Genomic DNA, 26,083 nt, shown 5'->3' with positions numbered 1-26,083 from the left:
TAAGACAGACTCTGGGTTCCAGGCATACCAGTCTATCCAACTCCAGTCATTTTCAAGGTCCCGGTGAAACTTTTTCACACTTTAGCTATAGTTGGCATCAGACTTTTATATTTAAAGACTCTGGATTCTGTGCATTTCTTTCATTGATAACAGGCTGATGTGCAGCATCCTCTAGTTTCAGCATATCATTAAATGCAGAGCTATCTGCCCTGCATGCAGACTGTTGCTGAGTTGCCTGGGTGTTGGGAGTACTCTTTGGAGTAAGTCAATGCCAAAGCAGTGGTAGGTCTTCTCTGGTAGAGGCTTGGATCCTGGGAATGTTAAAAGACAATTGTGGTTGTTTCCATAGTTCAGGTGTGTGTGGGCGATGACCATTCTTCTGAGGCCTGAGCCAAATCATTATGCCAATGTTCAGGGTAAAAGGCCTAATTACATTACCAAATTTGTGTTTCCATCTCTATTAGATAAGAACTTATTTGCATATGTATTATTTTCCCATTTTAATGTGCCTATGCAAAAGAGAAGCAATGCCACAAGATATTGTTGGTGCATCTGGGGGCTAACGAATAAAGTCCAATATTTCCCGTAACTTGGTATAAACGTGAAATCTATACAGAGTTACTCTTCTACCAGTATTGCTTATAAAACATTTCACAGGGGGAAAATCAAACAATCAAACAACTAATCTAGTGGGCAAAATGTTGCAACAACTCTTAATTTATTAAACCCCACTGCTATGCTCTTCATAATAAGATCACAGGTCCTATTGTTATGAAAAATTGTTTCACTTCTTGATTTTTGTCTTTTAATTAGTGATCATTTAAGTTCGGCTAGCATATTATGATTTTTTTTCTTTAGTGTTTGGGTCACACCTCATAGGGATCGAGTTACTCCTGACAGTGCTCAGGATTGGGATATCAGGGATTAAACCTAAATTAAGAGTATGCAAGGTGGGCCCGAAGAGATAGCACAGCGGTGCTTGCCTTGCAAGCGGCCGATCCAGGACCTAAGGTGGTTGGTTCGAATCCCGGTGTCCCATATGGTCCCCCGTGCCTGCCAGGAGCTATTTCTGAGCAGACAGCCAGGAGTAACCCCTGAGCACTGCCGGGTGTGGCCCAAAAACCAAAAAAAAAAAAAAAAAAAAGAGTCTGCAAGGCAAACATCCCATCCAGTACACTAGTGCTTTGGCTTCTGTTATCTGTTTTATCAAGGTTCCAGTGTAGTAGTAACCTAAATTTTGGCTGAACTTTGAAACTCACTTATTAAGGAAATGTAAACAGGAAAGTTGAGCTCTTCTTAGGTTGTTTTTTGAGTGGAAATTGAGTGGAAAATCCTTTACCTCTTGGATCTAGTCATTCCAGATATGTTTCAAAATTTATATTCAGATCAAATTGGTAATCAGAGAATAAAGTAAAGCTTTTGACATGAAAGATGAAGCCACCTTTGTTGATATGAACGAGTAATAGAATTGTCAGACTGAGTTTCTCTCCTCACAATGTATCTTGCAGTCAATGATTTATTTTGTACTTACATTCTTTTTTTTCTCGTCTCTTAGGTTTCAACGTGGGCAGGAGTGCTGGTGGGCGATCCACGGTCAGGGAGATTAACCGGGACGCTTGTCACTTTCCTGGCTTTCCAGTTCTTCAGTCATTTCTTCCTAAACATACTAATGTCCCCGCCCTCTATTTTCTCCTCATGGCATTGTTTCTGCAGCAGCCAGTTAGCGAGCTGCCTGAGAACCTACAGGTCAGTGTGCCTGTCATCAGCAGCCGATGTAAGCAGGGTTGCCAGGTAGGAATGAACTAGTAAGGTGTACGTGTGATTCTTTGTCAAAAAAAAAAAAAAATCATAAGACAATGGGCACAACCAAATGATCCTCTCCCACATTTAGTCTCTTACTGGGGACAGAAAAAGTTGAAAATCATGTAGAAAATTTTAGTCCTTTTTGTATTTCTAATAGTTATAGAGCATGATTGTATGTACATAAAGACTTTGGTTGTAATTTGTTGATGATTTAATGAATTATTTAGGGTTGTAAGATTTTTCTAGAAATATTTTATTTCTGCGTAAGTGAAAAGGATGAAAATGGGCCGTGTCTCACTATGACGATGGACATAGAAATGAAAATAATTACATTAAACTTTTATATTTGTGGCTGAGATCCTAGATTCATTCAAGGAAACAGGGCAACAAGATAAAAACAAAAGATTATCCAGATAAAAACTAATTAAATGGTGTACATAGGAATAGGAGTCATATAAATAAAAAGATTCAAAGTGACCAAAATTTTCTCTTTTTTTTGTGACCAAAATTTTTGTAATTTTCATTTATTAATTTGTTTGTTTGTTTATTTATTTATTTATTTATTTATTTGGCTTTTGAGCCACACCCAGTGACATGCAAGGGTTACTCCTTGCTATGCACTAAAAAATTGCTCCTGGGTTGGGGGACCATATGGAATGCTGAGGATCAAACCCAGATTCGTCCTGGGTCAGCCGCATGCAAGGCAAGCGCCCTACCACTGCGCTACCGCTCTGGCTCCAAATTTTCATAATTTTTAAACAAAGCAGTAATATGTAGAACTAACTAGACAAAAAAATTAGGTGAGGGAGAAAAAAATGATGAAGGGAAATGTTTGTTTTACAGCCATCTTGTCCTTCACTCTGACCATAGGGTAGGGATATTTTCTTCTTCTGGGCAAAGGCATAGACGATATTTCACACAGAAACAGCATCTCTGCTAAAGAGGGCAGGACAAGAGGAGGTGGTGGGTTAGAGACCTTCTCTCATAGGTGTTTCTCAAGTATGTTTAATTCAAAATAATTACTACGCCATTGTCACATATTTTGGCTCCCTGTATTTTGAATCCCTATGTCATGAATTAATGGGCAGTAAGAGGATTCTTGGTGCAAGTTCTGACTAGGAAAATGTTTTCGATTTTCTCATTATAGAGAACATCCACAGTAAAACAACATTTAGTCTTTACTGGATTGCTCGCCAAAACTATTTTAAGATATGTAGCACTTATGTTTGTCACACTGCTAAGACTTCCAAATTTAAGTGTTAAAACTCATCTGTTCTGTCATAGTGTGAAATGCTATTCAAATCCCTTGTATTTAGCAAAATCTTTTAAGTGAAAAACACAATCTCTACCCTTATATTGAATCAAGATACAGATTCACTCTTAGCAGGTTGGCCAGTTATGTAATTTTTCAAACTATTCATGATACCATATTCATAAAGTGTTACATGAAACTGCTATGAATAAGTCTGTTCAAACTAATTATTTTTTATTTTGTCAAGTGTAATCTGTAATCTGAAACTGAATTAGAATATTGCTGAGTGAGAAAGTTGCTAGTACAATGGGTAGGTCCCTTACCTTGCACACTTCTGACCTAGGTTCAATCCCCAGCATCCTATATAATCCCTTGTGCACCAGCAGGAATAATTCTTGAGCTCAGAGCCAAAAGTAACCCCTAAGCATTTCAAGGTGTGGCCAAAAAACAAACAACAACAAAAAAAATTAAATGCCAATTTTATCATTTTGCTTCTTCGCTAATTAATATTTTTTTAATTTTATTATAACATCATGATTAACCAAGTTCAGACACCAATTCTACCACCGTTGTGACTTCTCAACTAGTGTTCCCAATTTGGGGGGGGGGGGTCACACCCAGCAGCACTCACTCAGGGATTACTGCTGGCTCTATGCTCAGAAATCACTCCTGGCAGACTTGGGGACCATATGGGATGCTGGAATTCCAACCACCATCTTTCTGCATGCCAGGCAAATGCCTTACCTCCATGCTATCTCTCTGACCCCAGTGTCCCCAATTTTTACCCTCTTCCCTAACCAGCCCCATCGCAGACACAAACAAATTTATTTCATATTGTTTGTTACAGCACAAAGACAAACGGGATTATAAAAACATAGATCAGTAAGGGTCGATTTGTAATAATTGTTATATCTTTCAGTGTTGTTTTGAAATCATTTTATGAGGATTTACTAGGCTATGGATGATGCTAGTTGAGCCTTCTGTGTTTCTATTTAGGCAACTTTTCCATAAAATATACTGTGATTCTACTAGGCTGATACTACAATGAAATCTTGAGATGTCAGGCCTTGTGGTCCAGGATCTGTAGATCTGGAACTAAACTGGTGACTTGGCAGTTTAATAAGGTTAAATTTTTGGCCTTGTCTGAATGAAGGTGTCTGGTTAAACTGTTGTGCCTTCAAGCAGAAAGCAGCATCTTTTTGTCCCATTTTCTAGAAGGCCCCAAACTTTTTATCCTGGATCACATTACCTGGGAAGTTAGTGGCCATCATTTTCTTTTAGAGTTTAGTAAAGAAATTGGACTGTTTTTGTTTGCTGAGAAGACAGCAGGTCTAGGCAAGGCTGCTGGGTTTTCTGGTGGTAGATGAGGTCTGAGGGAGACTTGACCATAATTAGCATTTTAACATAGGTACCAGACAGAATGATATGTCATATTCAGATTGTTTTTAATTATTTTCTTATTTGGGGACCAAACCTGGCAATGCACATGTATTTATGCCTCACTCAGCACTCAGTAATCACTCCTTGCAGTGCTCAGATGCTCAGGATGCTAGGTCTACTGTGTGCAAATCAAGCACTCTACACCCTGTATATTGCTTCAGCCTCACGTTTGTTTGTTTTAATAAATATAAACATGAATTTTAAAATATGGAACTTGGAAGGTATTAATTCTCTCTCACTTTGTCATTATCCAATTTGAAAAAAAGAAGTTAAATTTGGAACCATAGAATTTATGAGGAGGTTTCTTCAAATGCACAGCAGTGACTAACTTGATTCATTTTCACCTCTGCAGTTTGATTTGGATTCCATTTGGACATTTATCTTTGGAGTTCCTGCATCCAGTGGAACCGTTGTCTCTTCTATCCATAACGTCTGTACAGAAGCTGCTTTTTTATTGCTGGGAATGCTCCGCAGCATGCTGAATTCAGTAAGTTCCTCAGGCTCTGGCACTGCATAGTTCCACAGCTCCCTGGCCATGATCTCTTTAAGAGAGAGAAATGCTTTAATAACATCTATGTGGGAATCAGGAAAGTGAGCCTCTGATTATCAGCCCTCGTGTAAGGACAGACAGGAGACTGTGGACTCAGTACCCTTCTATGGTACTTCAGACATTTTTAGCCTCCATTTTCTTAAATGTAAATTGCCAGTGGTAATAAAATTGACCCTGTTATCTAAGACTGATGTGAGGGTCATCAGAGTTAGTTTATACCCAGAGGAATGTCTGATATAGGTGAATGGATAAAGAGATTATGGGTATAGGGGTTCGAGCAATAGTACAGTGGGTAAAGGGTTTGCTTTGCATGTGGTCAACTGGATTCAATTCCTGATCCCCCAAGCCCACCAGGAGTAATTCCTGAGTGCCAGAGCAAGGAGTAACCCTTGAGTTTATCTGGGTGTGGCCCCCAAACAAAACAAAGAAAAGAAATTGTGATATACATACATACATACACAATGGAATGCTACTCAGAAAAAGATGAGATATGCCTCTTTTTGTTTTGTTTTGTTTTGTTTTTGGATCACACTCGGTGGCTCTCAGGGGTTGTTACTCCTGGCTTTGCACTCAGAAATCACTCCTGGCAGGCTCATGGGTTGACTGCATATAAGGCCCTACCACTGTGCAATCTCTCCGGCCCCAATTCACCTTTCTACAACTTGAAGGAAACCAAACTGTCATATTAGTGAAGTGAGTCAGAGACAGAAGGAAAAATGCTGAATGACCTCAGCATGTGTGGTCTGTGAAGAGACGAAGAAAGAGAATAGATATGAAAACACATCCTTGGCCTCTGATTACAGAGCTGAGTTTAATGAGGTGGGGGACCTTGGGGTTTGCTGAGGTGAAGTAAAGGATGGTGGTAGAGGATCATTGATACTTTGAGGTGTAGAGGGACAACAACTTAGAACACCAAATGCATAAACACTAACGCTGCTATAAGCCATGCTACCTCAAAAATAATAAAATTTTGTTAAAAATGAGTACCTGGAGGCTGGATCAGTGGCTCAAGAGGTTATGTGTCTGCCTTGCCCGCAATAGCCTAGGACTGACTGCAGTTCAATCCCCTGGCATCCCATATGGTTCCCCAAGCCAGGAGCAATTACTGAGTGCATAGCCAGGAGTAACCCCTGAGTGTCACAGGGTGTGGTACCCCCCCAAAAAAGAGTAAAAATGAATACCTGGTGTGTGTATATATATATATATATATATATATATATATATATATATATATACACCATGCTTCATAAGTATTAACTGATATTACTTATACATTAGTGTAAGCACATATAATATGCCATGTTTATGTTAGTACAACATTAAGTTATTTAAACTTTTTCTAGCTGTTTATTGACTTGGAAGTTATACTCTTCATGAAAGGGCTATCAATGCAAATGTTAATTGGGAATGTGTCACAGGGCTTTGTATGCTTGTTCTGGGCTTGAGTCATACCTATCAGTGCTTGGAGCTACTCCAGGCACTATTCTTAGGGAATCCAGGTATTGAACCTAGGCCTTCCACATGTAATGATAGCACTTCAGTCCTTTGAACTCACTCCTGGACACAAGGACTTGATTGGCTTGATTTTCATTTTTCCCCTGTGTAGGATTGAACATAGGGCCTCACAGGTGCCAGGCAAGTACTCCACTGCTAAACTACATCCCAAACCCTTTTGCAAGTTTTAATTTTTTCCCTTTCTGTTTTTTATTCTAGTTACTTACAACTTATTTAGGATGACTTGAAGGAGTAAATAAGAGTCAATGATAAAATCCATATTCCTGTCCTAAAGGAACACTGTAAATAATGTCTTGACTCAAATTCGTTTACCCAGTAGGATCACATTGTAAGAGGAATAATTGCTTGAACTCTATCACAGACATAATGACAAATCTAATTTTGGAGAAAACTGATTATGTTACCTAAGAAAAGAACATTATATTGACTATTATTACTTTAGAATACTTTGGGATTCTTATTTTGCTTATTATTGAAAACAAATACGAAAATTTTTTTTGGGTTTTGAGCCATGTCTATTGGTACTCAAAGCTTACTGTAGCCTGGCTTCAGACCCCAGATTAGGGACCAAACTTGGGTGAACTATGTACAAATAAGAGACCCCCCCATGCTATCTCAGTGTCCCCTCAAAACAAATCTTTTAAAAGTCACTCTGGGAAAACATCAAAAGAATAGTATTGTGGGTTGAGATTGTGTTTCTGAGGGCTGTAGTGCATGATCTCCCAAGCACTGAATTGAAAATGCCCCCGTCAAAAACATTCAGTGTCATTACTGAGCTGAGAATCCAGATGTCCTTTCAGTCTCTAAGACTATTTATTCAACCTTCTTTTCTCTTCTATATCTGTTTCTATGTTTTTGTGCTCTGTGTGTGTGATGTGTGAAAGTGTTCCAGACTGCTCGTGTGTCCAGTTTCAGAAGAGCTGTCCGGGGCTGGAGCTATAACACAGCAGATGAGACATTTGCCTTGCACATGGCCAATCTGGCTTTGATCCCTGCCATCCCATATGGTTCCCTGAGCCTGCCTGAAGTGATTTCTGAGCGCAGAGCCATGCATAACCCCTGACCATCACTGGGTGTGGCCCCAAAACAAAAGAGCCATCCTGCAGGAGTTTTCAAATAGGTTGGACTCTAATTCACCATCTCCATTTTTCCACCTGCTTGGCAGCCTTGGCAGTCAGAAGAAGAGGGTTCGTGGCTCCGGGAGTATCCAGTGACCCTGATGCAGTTCTTCAGATACTTGTACCACAATGTTCCTGACTTGGCCTCCATGTGGATGAGTCCAGATTTCCTGTGTGCTCTCGCAGCGACCGTCTTCCCCTTCAACATTCGACCTTACTCAGAGATGGTAGGAAAGGGGAAAGCAATTTCAAAACTGTTAAGGGGGCAGGTTTGAAGGATGGGTGGGAAAAGGGGCCCACTGGTAAAGAGAAGGTCACACTGGTGGTAGATTTGGTGTTGGAGAATTGAATGCCTAGAACAACTGTATTATGAACTGCTTGGTAAATCATAGTGTTGTAAATAAAGTTTAAAAAAAAAAACTGCAGGTAGGCTTCCTGTAGTGAGCAGATTTTTTTTTCCTGGTATTCTAATATTTGAAAATCACGCATAATCATTTTGTGACTTTTTGCTCCACTGTGTCACTGAGTCTACCAGTGGTCCTCAAACTATGGCCCGCGGGCCACATTGTATTTGTATCTGTTTTGTTCCCTGGTAGACCCGCACTCTGCCTTTTTTGCCTTCCCGTAAAGTTGCAGGGCATGTGCCTGCCTTTTTCAGGCACCACTTTGGTGGAAGTCGCTGCTTCGGAATTTCTCTCTCCAAAGAGCCTTAGGTTCCATGTGGTTGTGAGATGGTCTCTAGATTTAGTCTAGGTCCACTCTTTCTCAGGACTTAGACATTTCTGGATTATGGTCTTAATTATCAGAATTGGTTGTCTATAAAAAAAATGCAGTATAGGGGCCAGAGAGATAGTATGGAGGTAGGACATTTGTCTTGCATGCAGAAGGATGATGGTTTGAATCCCATATTGTTCCCACAAACTTTCTGAGCATAGAGCCAGGAGTAAACCCTGAGCACTGCTGGATGTGACCCCCCCCCCCAAAAAAAAATATGCTATATATGTTGTTTTATTCAACTTCTCTTTTTTCCTTTGGAACTTTTTTCCTATACTCTGTACTAAGAAATTGTTATTAAGCCATAATCGGATAGAAGTATAAAAACTTATTTTTTGTTATTTCAAACAAATCTAAAACACACTATTCCTCCTTAGTGCTTCAGAATTTCATGGTATCTCCTCATTTCCTCTATTTATTCAAAATCCTAAAAAAAAAAAGCCAGTTTCTTTACCTTATTTTTTTATGTATAAAGATGAAATACTGAATCCAAAATTGTGAGGATTTAGGAAAAGAAATGTTTATCTCGTGGTCCTGACTTGCTTTTATAACTTTAAAATCATTATTTTAGGTTAAAAACTGACCTTTATTTATATCTTCAGTGTCTTTTCTTGCCAATCATTGTGTGTGTGTGTGTGTGTGTGTGTGTGTGTGTGTGTGTGTGTGTGTGTGTGTGTGTGTGTTTGGGCCACACCCCCATGCTCAGGGATTTCCCATGGTTCTCTTCTCTTCTCTTCTCTTCTCTTCTCTTCTCTTCTCTTCTCTTCTCTTCTCTTCTCTTCTCTTCTCTTCTCTTCTCTTCTCTTCTCTTCTCTTCTCTTCTCACTCTTCTCTTCTCTTCTCTTCATCTCTCTCTCTCATACACACACACACACACACACACACACACACACACACACATTCTTTCTTACCCCCTTTCACTTCTCCCCCTTCCCCATCGACACATAGGGCTCTTACTTCTGGCTCATGCTTACAGATCACCCCTTACAGGGCTTGAGGAACTATATGTGGTGCAAAATAGATCAGCCCTTACATGCTATAGGATTTTTCTAAAATCCTGACACATGAAATTTCAGCAGTTATTGTATCATATGTAAGAACGTATATCTCACTTTTATAATTTCATTTACGAGCTTTGATCCACAGTAAAGTTAAATTCATCACAAGGCAGGTGTGTCATTATTAGTGAGTGGCCAGACAGCAGTTTGTTATAAATTGCATGCATGGAGTGGCCATGGCAAATACTCGGTTGCTTCCTTAAAAGCAGGAGTCAAATGAAATAATGTGAAAATAGTACACTGCTAGTTTGATAGGAAGTAAATGATAAAGGAAAAAAATCTGTTGATGCTATAGTTTGTATTTTAGGAACATAGAAGTGAAACACGTCAAATAACTTTGATTGTGACTGGCCTGTCTTCCCACTTAATATTCCTAGGTTACAGATCTTGATGATGAAGTCGGATCTCCAGCAGAAGAATTTAAAGCCTTTGCAGCAGACACTGGAATGAACAGAAGCCAGTCAGAGTACTGCAATGTGGGCACCAAGACTTACCTCACCAATCATCCAGCTAAAAAGTTTGTTTTTGACTTTATGCGGGTCTTGATAATAGACAACCTCTGTCTTACCCCTGCCAGCAAACAGACTCCACTGATTGATCTTTTGTTGGAGGTAAATACAAAGACATACATGGACATTTCCTTTTTGCATGTTTCACAGTAAGAAGGTTCATAACCAAGCAAATTTTATCTTTTTTCTGATTTCTGATTCCTCTACATCAAAAAGGCAAAATATGTCATAAATTCTGGAATTTATGTTTCCTTCATAACTCAAACATATTTGTGAGACCACATGGTTCTGAGGATCCAACTTAGACCTCCTGCATGCAAACTGTGCACTCAGCCCACTGAGATCTTTCTCCAGACCCCTGGGTTGTTTTTTTTCTCTCTATCAGATGTGTTTTGGTCTTACTAATTTGTTTCTCCTCTCTCTTTACTGAACACATGTTTCTAATTTATTCTTATATTATCCTCCATTTTGCTGAGACCAGAAATTGACTATTTTTTTTCTATAAAGAGATAAGTAATAAGTTTTGTAAGCTTTGCAGGACAGAGTCTGTCACAAATACTCATCTCCAGTATTATAGCTAGATAATAGTTATAGAAAATTTTAAAAAAACTCTATAGGGAAACAGACCTAGCCTGGATTTGGTCAAAGAGCCTTTGGGAGCTAGCTTCTTCCCTAGATATTATGTCCTCAGCTTCTCTCCCTGCATCTGTCCCTTCATATGTCCTGCTAGGTATTAATTGCTGTGCTAGCCCGGGGGGGGGGGGGGGGAAGGGGGGGATAACACAAATAGGAGCTGAGTGAGATCTCAAGAATTTCTTGCCAGATAGCAAGTAACCTAGATGTCTTAGATCGGGTTGATAAAACACACTCTCTCAGGCTGGGGAGTTTATCTTTTTTATTCCAGTTTTGGGGCCACACCCAGTGGTGCTCAGAGATTACTTCTAGCTCTGTACTCAGGAATTACTCCTGCAGCTTGGGGATGTGCTGGGATTGAACCAGAATTGGCCGTGTACAAGACAAATGCCCTACCCACTGTACTATCTCTCTGGGCCCTAGATGAGTCATTTAAACCAACTTTTTCTCAAAACTCTGAAGACTGTGGGTAAGGTGCTACAGGCTCAGGTTCCCTTGCTGGTGACATGTTCAAGGCAAACCCTACTCACTGCACAATCACCCTATCACTATCATTATCACTATCACCCTATTTTTTAAAATACACTTGCAATTTAATTTTTTAATTTATGTGTAAATCAGTGACTAAGTTGATGGTAAGTAAGGTTGTCCATTATCTCCTGTGTAACAGCACACAGAAAACATTCCTCATGGAACAGTTCAAAGAAACATCCTTGCTGACCCTGCATGCCTCCTTTTATAGGTATTTTTTAAAAAAAGAAAAAGTATGTTTTCCTTCTTTCTAGAATCTAGGATGCTCAGAACTGACTCCGTGCTTTACACACACTCAGACACACACACACACACACACACACACACACACACACACACACACACACACACACACGGTTTTTTCTCCGGCCCCAATAATTTTTGTATTTTTTTTTTTTTTGGTTTTTGGGCCACACCCTGTGACGCTCAGGGGTTACTCCTGGCTATGCACTCAGAAGTTGCTCCTGGCTTCTTGGGGGACCATATGGGACGCCGGGGGATCGAACCACGGTCCGTCCTAGGCTAGCGCAGGCAAGGCAGGCACCTTACCTCCAGCGCCACCGCCCGGCCCCATTTTTGTATGTTTATAGTTGGGGACCATACCTGGTAGTGCTCAGGGCCTACTCTTGATCAGTACTTAGGAGTTGCTTGAGGCAGTGCATGGGGTAATCATGTGGACCCAGGGATGAAATCAAGACTTTCACATGCACAGCACGAACTCAGTCCATTTGCCCAATTATCTCTGACCCCTTTATATTTATTTTATCTTTATGTAAGCCCTAGGATTACAAACATGTTTATAATTGGATTTCAGGTATAAAAAGGACATCTCTTTTCAACAGTGCAATATTTCCATCACCAATGCCCTCCATATTCTTCCTCTGCCAACCCCTGCCTGATTTAGAGACAGGCATTATATTTCTCTCACTCACTACCATTTTCATGATAGTTTTTGGTGTAGTTATTTCTCTAAATGAACTCACCATTATTTGTGGTAAGCTTCATACCATGGCCTGGTCCTTTCAGCCCTCATCTAAATTTTCTATGTGTATGATTACAATAATGTCTTTTATTTTTCTTAAATCCCATAAGTGAGTGAGACTATTCTGTGTCTATCTCTCTCTTTGACTTATTTCACGCAGCATAATAGTTTCCATGTCTATCCATGTTTAGGAAAATTTCATGACTTCATCTCACGTAATGGCTGCATACTATTCCATTGTGTATATGTACCACAGTTTCTTTAGCCATTTATCTGTCATCAGGCATCTGGATTGTTTCCAAATTCTGGCTATTGTAAATAGCGCTGCAATGAATATAGGTGTAGAAAAGGTATTTTTTTTTGTATTGTGTATTTGTTGTCCTAGGGTAGATTCCTAGGAGTGGAATAGCTGGATCGTATAGAAACTCAATTTCCAGTTTTTGAGGAATCTCCATATTGTTTTCCATAAAGGCTGACTAAATGGCATTCCCACCAGCAATGAATGAAAGTTCCTTTCTCCCCACATTCCCACCAGAACTGATTGTTCTTATTGTAGTGATGTGTGCCAGTCTCTGTGGCATGAGATGGTAACTCGTTGTTTTGTTTTACATCTCCCTGATAATTAGTGATGTGAAACATTTTTCATGTGTCTTTTGGCCATTTGTATTTCTTCTACAAGGAATTGTGTGTTCATTTACTCTCCTCCAGGGGTTAGATTTTTTTTTTCTTGTTAAAGTTTGTAAGTACCTTGTATATCTTAGATATTAGACCCTTATCTGATCAGTATTGGGTGAAGAGTTTCTCCCATTCAGTGGGTGGCCTTTGAGGTGCAGAAACTTCTCAGCTTAATACAGTTCCTTCTGCATATCTTTGCTTCCACTTGTTTGGACAGTGCTGTTTCCTTCTAGAGGATACCTATAGTCTCAATGTTCTGGAGTGTTGTTCCTATGTGTTTTTCTATATACCTTATAGTTTCAGGTCTGATATCGAGGTCTTTAATCCATTTTGATTTGACCTTTGTGCATGGTTAGATGGTTTGGGTTTACTTTTTTGCATGTGGCTAACCACCACATTGTATTGTCTCAACAGCACTTGTTGAAGAGGCTTTCCTTGTTCCATTTTGTGTTTCTTGTCCCTTTATCAAAGATTATTTGATTGTATGTCTGGGGAACATTCTCTGAATAGTTATTTATTCCACTGATCTGAGGGTCTGTCTTTATTCCAATACCATACTGTTTTAATGACTATTGCTTTGTAGTATAATATAAAGTTGGGGAAAGTGATGTCTCCCATCTTCTTTTTCCTTAGGGTTGCTTTAGCTATTTGTGGGTGTTTATTGTTCAAATGAATTTCCAGAGTGTTTGATCCACTTCTTTGAATAATATCATGGGTATTCTTAGAGGCATTGCATGAAATCTATATAGCACTTTTGGGAGTATTGCCATTTTAATTATGTTAATCCTCCTTCAACTGCTGTTATTCTGTTGGAGAGGCTTTCCAGTGAGGTTTTCATTTTACCTATCATGTTTTTCCATCCTGTTATTTCAGTTTGAAATTTTCTGATTTCTGTTTTCATATCCTCTCGATTCTCATTTGTGGTCCATTCAGCTCTGTCTATGATTTCTTTGAGCTCTGTGAACATCCTCCTTATTTCTTTTATAAGCTCCTTATCTACGAAGCTAAGTAGGTAGTTGGCACTTTTCAGGTCATCAGAGCTGCCATATGCATGGTGTTTTCCTGTGTTGTTTCCCCATTATCACTCCTGTAGGGTGATATCTATCCCAGGTCAGCTGCATGCAAGGCAAATGCCCTACCACCCTACCATGTACTATTACTCTGGCCCCCTAATTTACCTTCTTAATTACTAGTTTTTGATTACTAGAGCTTTTGTGTTTGATTTTTGTCTTTATGATTTATTTTGCCTATCTCATTATAAACTGTCAGCTTTCTGTTTTAGAATACAACTTAATAATAGCTTATCAAAAAAGTAATAGCTTATCAAATATAAATATTTAAAATGTTTAAATACTAGTTTTTGAGGAATGGTATGTTTTATATTTACTTGTTTTTAAAACTCTAGTAAAATAATAACGTACAATTTCGTAGGTCCTATTTTATTATTTGGTGTTAAGCTATTTATATATATATATCTATATATATATATATATCTATGGTTGAACCCTTATCTTTGTTTTGTTGATTCTATTTATGATTCTAAATTTTATTGATTTAGGCTTCCCCTGAAAGATCAACAAGAACTCAGCAAAAAGAATTTCAGACCTACATTTTGGACAGTGTGATGGACCATTTGCTTGCAGCTGATGTTTTGTTGGGTAATATTGTTATATTTTGTCTTTGTCAAAGTACCTCTAGTCACTTTCCTTCTCTGTAAACTCTCTAGTGTATCACTATTTTAATTTCATCTTTTTTCTGTGCATTTCTTTTACTTGTTGATTTATTTTTCCTGCTATGAGAAAAAGTTTCATCTTGATCTTTCCATTGAACCTGCAATAAAGAATCAATAACAGAAAGAACTTTTGGTTTTTGTTCAACTCTGGACTCTTAGGAGTGGCAGAAAGAGAACAAGGAAAGAAAATAAAATGTTTTAGAAACCATAAAACAGTAAATTTGGTGAGAACTCTTTAGTTTTGTTTCAGACTGTAACTGTATGCTCCAACATAGTGACATTTGGTCACACTTTTGTCTTTTGAGATCAGTTTTGTCTTTTGAGATCAATCTACTGGCCTAACGTCACAGAATGTGGAGATTTGTGTGATGGAATCATGCTGTTAGGATCATATTAGTGGAAGTAATAATCATCAAAACCAGTGGAAACCCTGTAGTTAAAAAGACATGCTGGGGTGAGAGTGCTTTTCAGTCAGAAGACATCCTCTGAGATTTGATCTTAAGGTGATGTGATAGAGTAGGCATCTGGGAGACATGGCGTGTCTTTGGAGAAAACCAGATGGTGACAGGCGTGGGTGGTGATGGCACCCTGAGCCACATCACTAAAATTCTTATTTCAATTCCCTGATGCTCTTTTCTTCCTCTATTTCTCCACGGCCTTTAAAGGAATACTCAGAAATAGAATTTGATTTGTTTTAGCTTTTCCTGAGAGTGTTTGTTGAAGAGCTGTTCATCACAGATTGCCATAAAGAAGTAAGAGAACTTAGTCTTCAAGCCAATACATTAGTTAGTGAACTCAGTCTTAAAGCCATTTACCTGAAGAAATTATTTCTTCCAGCAATGTGATTTTTTCTTTTTACCATGCGCTTCCTTTTCTTAAAGTCATCAGAAGAGTTAGTGACTTATTGTTAGGTAATATAGATGAAGTTCTTTTCTCTTAAACTGATTGGTTAATCTTAAGACATTTTTTTCCTGCTGTCATGTAGGGGAAGATGCCTCTCTACCTATCACCAGTGGAGGAAGCTACCAGGTATTGGTGAACAATGTGTTTTATTTCACACAACGTGTGGTGGACAAGCTTTGGCAAGGCATGTTCAACAAGGAATCTAAACTTCTTATAGATTTTATAATTCAACTAATCGCACAGGTAATCCATTCTCAATATTAGTTGTAGAGTTTGTTTTTTTCCTCTGGAAAATCTTTGCCTATCATATTGCAAATGGTTGGTAATGTATCTAAATAAGATTTATTAGTTGGTGATTATTAACTGTGTAAAGTAAACCTCATTAAAAGTTTGTATTTGTAGACCTACAACCACCCTTACCAGGCACATACACCCTTGTGAAGCTGTATTTTTAAATTAAACTGGGTACTTTCTCCCTTCTCCACTGGCAGAACTCTTTGCTTCTTGGGTAGCTGAATAACTCTTATTGAATTAAATACCTTAAATTAACCCAATAGGTTTTGACAGTTGAAGTAGTTTATGGTGTATGAAACATTGATATTAAAAGACTGTCCTTCATTTTATGGAACTCTAATCATGAACAACTTTGTACTTGGTGAATCAAAGAATTAATCTTATTTAAAAAACGAAAAATTAGTAAATAAATAACTAGGCCTGAATGATAGGACAGTTGTTAGGGTATTTGTCATGCAATGTGCAGCCAACATGGGTTCAGTTTTTGGCACCCCAAATGGTCCCTTGAGTACCACCAGGACTGATTTCTGAGTGCAGAAATCACCCTGAGCACTGCTGGGTGTGGCCCAGAAAGCAAAATAAATAAATATCAGTAATAAACTAAGGAAAGAAAAGACTGTCCTTTACAGTGGCACCTTTATCAGGCCATTGCAGTCTCTGTTTCTGTGAAGTCTCTGTGCCTGTGAAGATGCAGTTTTACTGTGTGTTCCTGTGATTCAAGAATTTTAGTTTAAGGCCAGAGAGATAGTACAGTGGGTATGCCTCTTGGCTTGCATGTAGCCAATCTTGGTTTAATCTCTGGCATCCCATCTGGTTCTCCATAGTCCACGAGAAGTAATCCCTGAGTGCAGTACTGGGAGTAACCTTTGAGTGGCACTGAGTGTAGTCCATAAACAAAAAGAATTAGCCTGACTTCAGATAATTGATTAAGCAATTACTCTTATTCAGCCTATAATGTAGGAAACCAAAAAATACCATCACCATATTTCATTAGTCTATGTAGTGCATGAATATATGTTTAAGAATGTTGCCTAAAATTTTTTGAGATATATTTTCATTTAAGCCCAAAAGAAAAGTTCTTAAATAAAGGACTAAAACTACAATGAAAAATGAATTTTTGTCAACATTTTAAGGGTTTTCATCCTCCAGAACTTTGAGTAAATATCACTCATAATAATAATACAAGTTGTATGGTAGATGAGTGAAAAAGACGCTTCTTCAAATAACCCACTAGGACATTATTGTTCTGCAGCACTCATCTCATTGTACTATTTCTATGCTTCTCTTGTGTTCCAATATTCCTACTAACAAAATGTTACCTGTTTTAACTTGGCACCCCAATGCTTAGCTTGGTATCTGGTACATAATAAACTTAGTGAAGATTTATATGTGAATGATAAGTAGGTCGTTCATATTTGTTGACTTTACTAAATAAGCAATCTTATGTCTTCAGTCCAAAAGAAGATCGCAGGGCTTGTCATTGGATGCGGTTTATCACTGCCTCAATCGGACCATCTTGTATCAATTTTCACGAGCACATAAAACTGTTCCACAGCAAGTCGCTCTCCTTGACTCGCTCAGGGCCCTCACTCTCAACAGGAATTTGATCCTGGGGCCTGGGAACCATGACCAAGAATTCATTAGTTGTCTGGCTCACTGCCTGATTAATCTTCATGTTGGAAGGTGAGTCTTTAAAGTTTCACATTATAACAGTGAATTGATTGAATTAGTAGGATTCCCCTAAACCAGTCTATTCTACACTTGTAGTCGTCACAGTTCTATTTTCTTTTCATCTCAATTTTATTTAAAAACTTCATACAAAAAAAAGTCAATTCCACATTGTGCTTTTTTTTTTTTTTTTTTTTTTTGGCTTTTGACTTTTGGGTCACACCAAGCAGCACTCAGGTGCTAATCCTGGCTCTGCACTCAGAAATTGCCCCTAACAGGCTCGGCGGGGGGGACCATATGGGATGCTGGGATTTGAACCACGGACCTTCCTGAATTGGCTACGTGCAAGGCAAATGCCCTACTGCTGTGCTATCTCTCTGGCCCCAGCAAGTGGTGCTTTTTTGAAAATAAACTTTCTGGGCCCGGAGAGATAGCGCAGCGGCGTTTGCCTTGCAAGCAGCCGATCCAAGACCAAAGGTGGTTGGTTCGAATCCCAGTGTCCCATATGGTCCCCCGAGCCTGCCAGGAGCTATTTCTGAGCAGACAGCCAGGAGTAATCCCTGAGCACTGCCGGGTGTGGCCCAAAAATCAAAAAGAATAAAAGAAAATAAACTTTCTGTTTCTTTTGTTTTATACTTCTAAATGTCTTTAAGTAACACACACCAGCATTTACATAATTTAAAAATTGCCAGGCACTGAACAGGAATTGCAATGTAATATGAATGAAAGAGAATGTTTTGTAGTCCTGTCGGCTGCACACAGTGTAGAAGGGAAGTTGGTAGCCTGGTGAGACCTTCAGGCTTGTAGAGTACATACTTATAAGCATATGCTTTGAAGAGCACATAATGTGCTCTGACCCAAGAAAATGCTGGCTGAGTTAGTTTGAACGGAGTTAAGAGAGGTTAACCCATCAAAAAATGGAGTGTGATACTTGAGGAAAGAGCAGAGATTGATCAGAAGGCTGAGTACAGGTTTTGTGCGCAGGGTGCCAAGGTTTGATTCCTGGCACTATGTGCTCCCCTGAGCACAGCCAGGATTAGCCACTTGATGTGGCCTGTAGTCCATCCACATCCCTCAAAATAGAACTAAGAACAACTTGGTGCCAGAGCAGTGGCGCAGCAGTAGGGCGTTTGCCTTGCGCACATGACTGACCTAGGATGGATTGTGGTTCGATCCCCCAGAGTCCCTTATGGTCCTCTAAGCCAGAAGCGATTTCTGAGCGCATATCCAGGAGTAACCCCTGAGCATCATCAGGTGTGGCCCCTTCCCCCAAAATAGAACACTTGGATAACTATAAGCATTTCACCACTATTGGTACACAGGGGTAAGGTAAGAGGCTGAAGGGCCACACAGGCATATGAAAATGATCTTCAATGGTGGACTTCTTTAAAATGTTCAGGATTGGGCTGGAGCAATACCACAGCAGTAGGGTGTTTGTCTTGCACGCAGGTGACCCAGATTGGATCCAAGTTTAATTCCCAGCTTCCCATAAGGTCCCCCAAGCCTGCCAGGAGTGATATCTGAGCACAGAACCAGTAGTAACCCCTGAGCACTGCTGGGTATGGACCAAAAGAAAAAAAAAAGGCAAAAAAAAATTTTTTTTTTCGGAATAAAATGCTTATTGTGATTGAAAAAATATTCGATGAGAATGTTATTACATTTAAACAGGTTAGATTTGTGAGCTTGAGCCCTGAAAATGACACTTTCATCATAAACCAGAAGTTTGGTTTTGTGCATTTGTTGAATGTCCGTCTACCAGTTATGAAACTTTGTGAAAGAGGCAGCATTTACTTGTATCTGCAGGGAAATACTTAGAATACTCCTTAGTCATTACAGTTTTGTGCCATAGTCATAACTTTCATGTAAACTCAATGGATTGTTTTTCAGCAATGTGGATGGATTTGGACTGGAAGCAGAAGCCCGCATGACAACCTGGCATATTATGATTCCTTCTGACATTGAATCAGGTGGAAGTTATAACCAAGATATTAGTGAAGGTAATAACCTTGACATATTTCTCACTTTTCTCTTCCTTCCATTTTTTAAGACAGACATACCTATCTCCCAGCAGGGGGCGCACCTGTACATACAATGACAGCCTCTTACACTGTGCAGTCTCTTGACTGCAAGTAAGATAAAACTGTAGACACCAATACTTGCTAGCTCTTATAGCAGCTACAGCAGACGTGATAATGTTTACATTTGAATGAATGAGTCTCAACTGTCACTTCACTATGAAGACTGTTTCATAGGAACCTTGAGCAAATCATGTTAGTTGCAAATAGAGCTGTTTTAATTTCCTTTTATTCTCTTTTGAAAAATTGAGTTTCTCATTTATTTTATAAGTATTGTGCTTTATAATCTTAGGAATGATTTCTTAGTTAGATAATATCTTATCTAACAATAATAAGGTAAGATAATGATAATACCAGCTCCTTCAGCAATATTGTGTCTTTAGTAATATTGTGTGATATTTTGTATATGATCTTACTCAATGAAAATTCAGCATTCAACTTTTATTCATGTTGGCACTAATTTGTTTTCTCTGTCCCTTCATCAAAATTTTTTGAACCCAAGACATAGGTTGCAGTTCCATGAAAAACTGATGATAGTTTTTAAAGCATTGGTTCTCAAAGCAAGGCACTCAGACTAGCAGCTTTAGCATTATTTGGCAAATATTAGAAAAAGCAGATTCACCAGCCTAGGGCAGATGTACTGAACAGAAATTCTGTTGGTGGAACCCAGAAAACTATTTTAATAGGCTGTCATGATGATCTCATGTTTACTAATATAACTGGCCTAGGTAAGTTTCACCAACTTTCTTTCACATTCTTGTTTGAATCACCTGAACAGCTTTCATAATTTCTATTATTTTCTAACATTCTTTTTTTAAGCTTTATTGATTGATTGGTTGGTTTTTGGGCCACACCCAGCAGCACTCAGGGATTATTCCTGGCTCTGTACTCAGAAATTGCCCTGGAAGGCTGGAGAACCATGTGGGATGCCGGAAGTTGAATCAAGTCCTTCCTGGGTCAGCCACATGCAATGCAAGTCAAATGCCCTACTACTGTGCTATCTCTCCAGCCCACTATTTTTCTAATATTCTAAATAATGTGGTATGGGGCCAGACCAAAGGCATGATAATAACATCTTTGTTTGATCAGCTGACTACAATGTGCAGTCAAATTTAAGGAGCACCACAAATCTCCAGCAAAAGTCAGACAAACTAATAATGTATGCAAGGTAACTTGGATTTTAAGGAAAAAAGTTCTTATTTTTATTTAATTTTTTTATTTTTTACAAGCTTTTCACAGTTGTATCTCAGTAATATAGTGATGGTGATTTAGGGCTGTTCCCACTATCAGTGTTGATCTCCTTCCACCATAGTTCCCAGCATGAGTCCTGTATCTCAATCCGTAGCTTCTTAGACTGCTAACATAACAGGTTCATGTTGTGTATTGCTTGTTATAGTTTTGGGTTTCTTGATTCTACTGTTTTGACACTGATTTGGGTATTTAGGGGTGTCCATTTTTTATTTCCACTCTATGCTCCTGGGACCATTTGGTACCTGGGTCCCATCTACTTTTTTTTTCCTTTACTCACTTTGTAGGGAGACATATAAATGTGAGGCAGAACCAGTTTTTTTGTTTGTTTGTTTTTGTTTTTTAAACATAAACTGAGTGGAGGAAGAGAAATACAAATACGAAAGGATGGGGACAAGGTGCCAAGTAGTCTCAGGTGCATTGGCAGAGATGGAAAAAAAAAAAAGGACAGAACTAAATATCCAAGCCAAAGTCAACAACAGTGGAATCAAGAGACCCAAATTCTAAACAGCTCAATTTAAAATGAGTCTGTTATACTGCCAGGTTGAGGGGTAGGAAGAGGATGATTGGTATGCGCTCAGGGATGATGATGGTGGGATTGGCCCTGATTCATTGTATGTCTGAAACCCAACTGTGAAGGACTTTGTTAAATCACAATGGTTTCGGCCCGGAGAGATAGCACAGCAGCGTTTGCCTTGCAAGCAGCTGATCCAGGACCAAAGGTGGTTGGTTCGAATCCCGGTGTCCCACATGATCCCCTGTGCCTGCCAGGAGCTATTTCTGAGCAGACAGCCAGGAGTAACCACTGAGCACGGCCGGGTGTGGCCAAAAAAAAAAAAAAAATCACAATGGTTTCAATAAAATAAAATTAAATAAAAAATTAAATATCTCTTTTCTTGTGCAAAATACTCAAAAGCAACCTACTTTCTACTTTACCATAAATATTCAAACTTAAATTTTTATTTTAAATGGTGTACAAATGTTTACATTGGATTATGAGCGTGCATATAATTTCCAGTTTCACAAATAAAACAAAAGTATTTTTATGTGACTGTAACAATTGTTTTAAGTTGCCAAGTACAAAGTTTTTGTTATCAGAATAATTTTCTTTCCTGGGCTAAATTTAATAGGAAGTACTTTATGACCCATCGAGTTCAATAATAAAATTTATGGATATGAAACCATGTGGGTAGAGCACTGAAACCTCTGCTTACCTTGACTGATTCTAATCATTTCTTTGTTTTTAATTTTCTAGGACGTCAGCTTCTTATGAAGGCTGTCAATAGAGTTTGGACTGAACTGATACATAGTAAGAAACAGGCCTTAGAGGAACTTTTCAAGGTCACCCTGCCTGTGAATGACAGAGGCCACGTGGACATTGCTATCGCGAAGCCACTTATTGAAGAAGCTGGTTTGAAGTGCTGGCAGAATCATTTGGGTACTAAGACATATCTAAGATTCTGTTAACCAATAGATTTATTCTGTGCAAGTACACTAGATTCATAGTTAACACACATTAAATATGTAGCCATTTATTTTTAAATTATATTTATATTTTTATTTTATATTTAAATTTATATTTAAATTATGTCAATAATGGATCCCATGGTCTCACCAGGCAAGACATTTGCTCTGCTGTTATGTTCTATCTAGTCTTCAGATTTCTGTTTGTTTTCGGTCTAAAATGTTCTGAATCACAGACATCTGGAAATAGCGCCTACTCACAGTTTTAATCTGATCACCATCTTTTTTTAAATTTATTTTAATAAAAAGCACATGTTTATATTTTAAAGTACACATCTTCCATCATATCTCATTACATCATTACATCAAAAAGTGTAGATCAAAGTTTTTTCACTCATTTAAAGTGCAGTAAAATATCTCCATACAGATTCATCACAATTGTTCATGTATCTATAATTCTTTGTCAATACATTTAGTATAGTTCAAATTATACTTGTAATCTTATATAACACATATTACATATATATCATACAATACCATAACAGGCAAAACAAATAAAAGCTAGGATAGAATCATTAGAATAATTAATAGATGTGATTTTTTCAAACAGTATTTACTTTTTATTTTATTATTCCTATAAAATAATTTTTATAATTATCTTTATTTGAACACTGTGATTACAAACATGATTATAGTTGTATGATTACAGTCATGTAAAGAACACACCCTTCACCAATGCAACATTCCCTGATCACCATCTTGATCTACAAATCCCATATCCATAATTCTGAAATTTTGAAAGCTGGTTATTTTTATATGCAATATTTTTTATTGTAGACATCATGGTTTACAAAGTGTTATTTGCATGATTTCACACATGAATTCTCATGGCCACATTTTCCACCCAAGTATCCTCTTCGCTTCAACATTGTCCCAGGGACAATGTTTTGGGCATTTCTTATTCACCCATTCAGTTTCATTGTTTATCCCTCTCCTGACTAGCTTTGCTCAGCATGATACTCTAATGATTTTATTTTTTTTTAAATGAGTGGTGTCCCCTTATGCATAAGTACCATACTTTCTTTATCCAGTCATCTGATCTTGGACACTTGGATTGTTTCCTGCTTTTTAGCTATTTTGAGTAATGGTACAGTGAAAAAGTGTCTTTGTTTTGTTTTGTTTTTTGTTTTTTTGGGCCACACCCATTTGATGCTCAGGGGTTACTCCTGGCTAAGCGCTCAGAAATTGTCTCTGGCTTGGGGGGACCATATGGGACACCGGGGGATGGAACCGTGGTCCTTCCTTGGCTAGCGCTTGCAAGGCAGACACCTTACCTCTAGCGCCACCTCGCCGGCCCCGAAAAAGTGTCTTTTCTAAATTGAGTTTTTGGAGTAGATGCCCAGTAGAATGGCTGGGCTTATGGAAGCTAAATTTCTAGTTTTTTGAGACAAGACCATAATGTTTTTCAAAAGTTTGGACCAGTGAACATTCCCACTACAGTAATGAGGGTCCCTTTTACCCCCACGTTTATGCTAACAATGGTTATTTTTGTTCTTTGTGATGTGTGCCAGACTTGGTGCTATATAGTGGTATCTCATTGCTGATTTGATTTGCATTTACCTGATGAAAAATGATATAGAACTTTTTTAGGGGCTTGGGGGCACAACCTGGTAGTGCTCAAGGATTACTCCTGACCTTGCACTCAAAAATTACCTCTGGCAGACTTGGAGGGACCATATAGGATGCCAGGGATCGAACCTGGATTGACTACATGCAAGGCAAGCACCTGACCAGCTGTGTTATCATTATGGCCCCAAGTATATTTTTGTATATACCTTTTCTTCATCTGTCTATCTTTACCCTGTTTTGTTCAGGTTGATTATTTCTTATTTTGGCTTAAGTTTGTTTTGTTTTGTAGAGTGCTACTAGTGATTTATATATCTTGGTTATCAACCATTTATTCAATTGGTGATGTGCAAATATCCTTTCCTATTCTGTGGAGTGTCTTATCTTTTTAAAATACTGGGTTTTGATCTGCATACAAAGCTTGCAGTTTGCCACTAAGGCACATCCCAATCTTGAAATCATAAAATTTTTAACTGAATATTAATTTTATTAACTTAATACCAAAATTCACTTCATAGCAAAACATATCTTTATGTGGTATGAATATTAAAGTATTCAGAAATAATCATGTGTTCACCACCCTCAACTAGTTTCTCAAACGTGGCCTACCACCTCCTTTTCAAGAAAATAAACATCATTCAGCAACCCCTGGAAATTTGCCTTCTTAAAGCAAAGAAATAAGAAAGCACTCCCCTTAATTTTGCTTAAGGTTATTGCTCTCTCCTCCCCAAATTTTTTTAGTGGTTCCTCTAGGCTTTAGAAAACACTGTCTTAGACCCTCTGGTAGCATTATATAATGTACAGGTAATCTATTGCCTTTTAATCTATTGCTTTTTGGTATGGATCATACCCACCAGTTCTCAGGACTTATTCCTGACTCTGTGTACAGTTGTCACTCCTGGCAGTGCTTCTGAGATCATAATTGGTAGGGATTGAAGATGGTGGGGTTGCATGAAATGCAAGCACCTGAGGCCTGAGCGATAGATAGCACAGTGGGTAGGGTATTCATCTTGTATGCAGTCAACCGGGTTTGAGTTTGTTCTTCAGCATCCCATGCAGTTCCCTGAGCCTGCCAGAAGTGATTTCTGAACGCACAGCCAGGAGTAACCCCTGTGTGCTGCCGGGAATGGCCTAAAGACCAAAAAAAAAAAAAAAAAAAAATGCAACCACCATAACCCCTATACTATGTTTCTTCCCATATCACCATTTCAATTATGTGTTTTTTTTTGTTTGTTTTGTTTTTGGGCCACACCCAGTAACGCTCAGGGGTTACTCCTGGCTATGTGCTCAGAAGTTGCTCCTGGCTTGGGGGACCATATGGGACACCGGGGGATCGAACCGTGGTCCGTCCAAGGCTAGCGCAGGCACCTTACCTTTAGCGCCACCGCCCGGCCCCAATTATGTGTTTTTATGGGTATCACACCTTGGTGATGCTCTAGTACCATTCTCAGCCTCTGGTTTGGTGCTCAGGAGCTACTAATGGTAGGGCTAAAGAGTGTGCAGTGTTAGAGGTAACACATACAGAACATGTATTCTATTCCTTTAAGCCATCTTATCCATCATATTATATTTTTAAAAGTCTCTATATTCCAGGGACTATGACTGTGGCTCAGTGGCTCACACGTGACTCATTCCTCACTTGTTCTGAGTTTGATTCCCAGCTCCGCACACACAGAAACACACCAAGTTAATGTTAGTCACTATGATTTATCATTTTAAAGTACTATCAATGATAAAATTGCATGAATATAACTTTCCAATATGAACACATTAAAAAAAAAAGCATTCTAAACTCCAAAATGTGTGTTCACCAAAAATTTTAGGCAGGGACTCATGAGTTGTTATTAACAGAGCTATTATGTTTTAAACCAAATGGAAGCAGAACTTGGCAATGGTACAATGTACTTTAAAACATGCTAAGTGAACTATAAAGTGCATTTGGAACACCTAAGAGAATGTCTATAATATATGCTGACTATTAAATGCAGAAAGCAGGTTTGTATCCACGATGCAGAAATATCAAAAGACTAAATCATTGGGAGAAACTGTAAAATGATCTCATTTCTATTTCTCAGCCCATGAAAAGAAATGCATAAGTCGAGGAGAAGCTTTGGTGCCCACCACACAATCCAAATTGTCTCGGGTCAGCAGTGGCTTTGGTCTTTCCAAGTTAACAGGATCAAGGAGGAATCGCAAGGAAAGTGGGCTTAATAAACACAGCCTTTCCACCCAG

General features: G+C 38.6%; 1 protein-coding gene across 1 annotated transcript in view; it reads left to right on the top strand.

Annotated features, from left to right (window-relative positions):
• Positions 1-26,083, top strand: part of WDFY3 (WD repeat and FYVE domain containing 3) — a 301,877-nt gene that overhangs the window by 188,253 nt on the left and 87,541 nt on the right. The window contains exons 32-41 of the mRNA XM_049790238.1: positions 1,556-1,791; positions 4,848-4,982; positions 7,726-7,905; positions 9,888-10,121; positions 14,399-14,498; positions 15,558-15,718; positions 17,223-17,452; positions 19,325-19,434; positions 22,016-22,198; positions 25,926-26,083. Of these exons, the coding sequence (XP_049646195.1) occupies positions 1,556-1,791; positions 4,848-4,982; positions 7,726-7,905; positions 9,888-10,121; positions 14,399-14,498; positions 15,558-15,718; positions 17,223-17,452; positions 19,325-19,434; positions 22,016-22,198; positions 25,926-26,083 (1,727 nt within the window). The remainder of the gene's footprint in view (positions 1-1,555; positions 1,792-4,847; positions 4,983-7,725; positions 7,906-9,887; positions 10,122-14,398; positions 14,499-15,557; positions 15,719-17,222; positions 17,453-19,324; positions 19,435-22,015; positions 22,199-25,925) is intronic.

The sequence above is a fragment of the Suncus etruscus genome, chromosome 16 (assembly GCF_024139225.1).
Source record: "Suncus etruscus isolate mSunEtr1 chromosome 16, mSunEtr1.pri.cur, whole genome shotgun sequence".
Classification (NCBI taxonomy): Eukaryota; Metazoa; Chordata; class Mammalia; order Eulipotyphla; family Soricidae; genus Suncus; species Suncus etruscus.
This window is presented reverse-complemented; position numbering and strand designations above follow the sequence as displayed.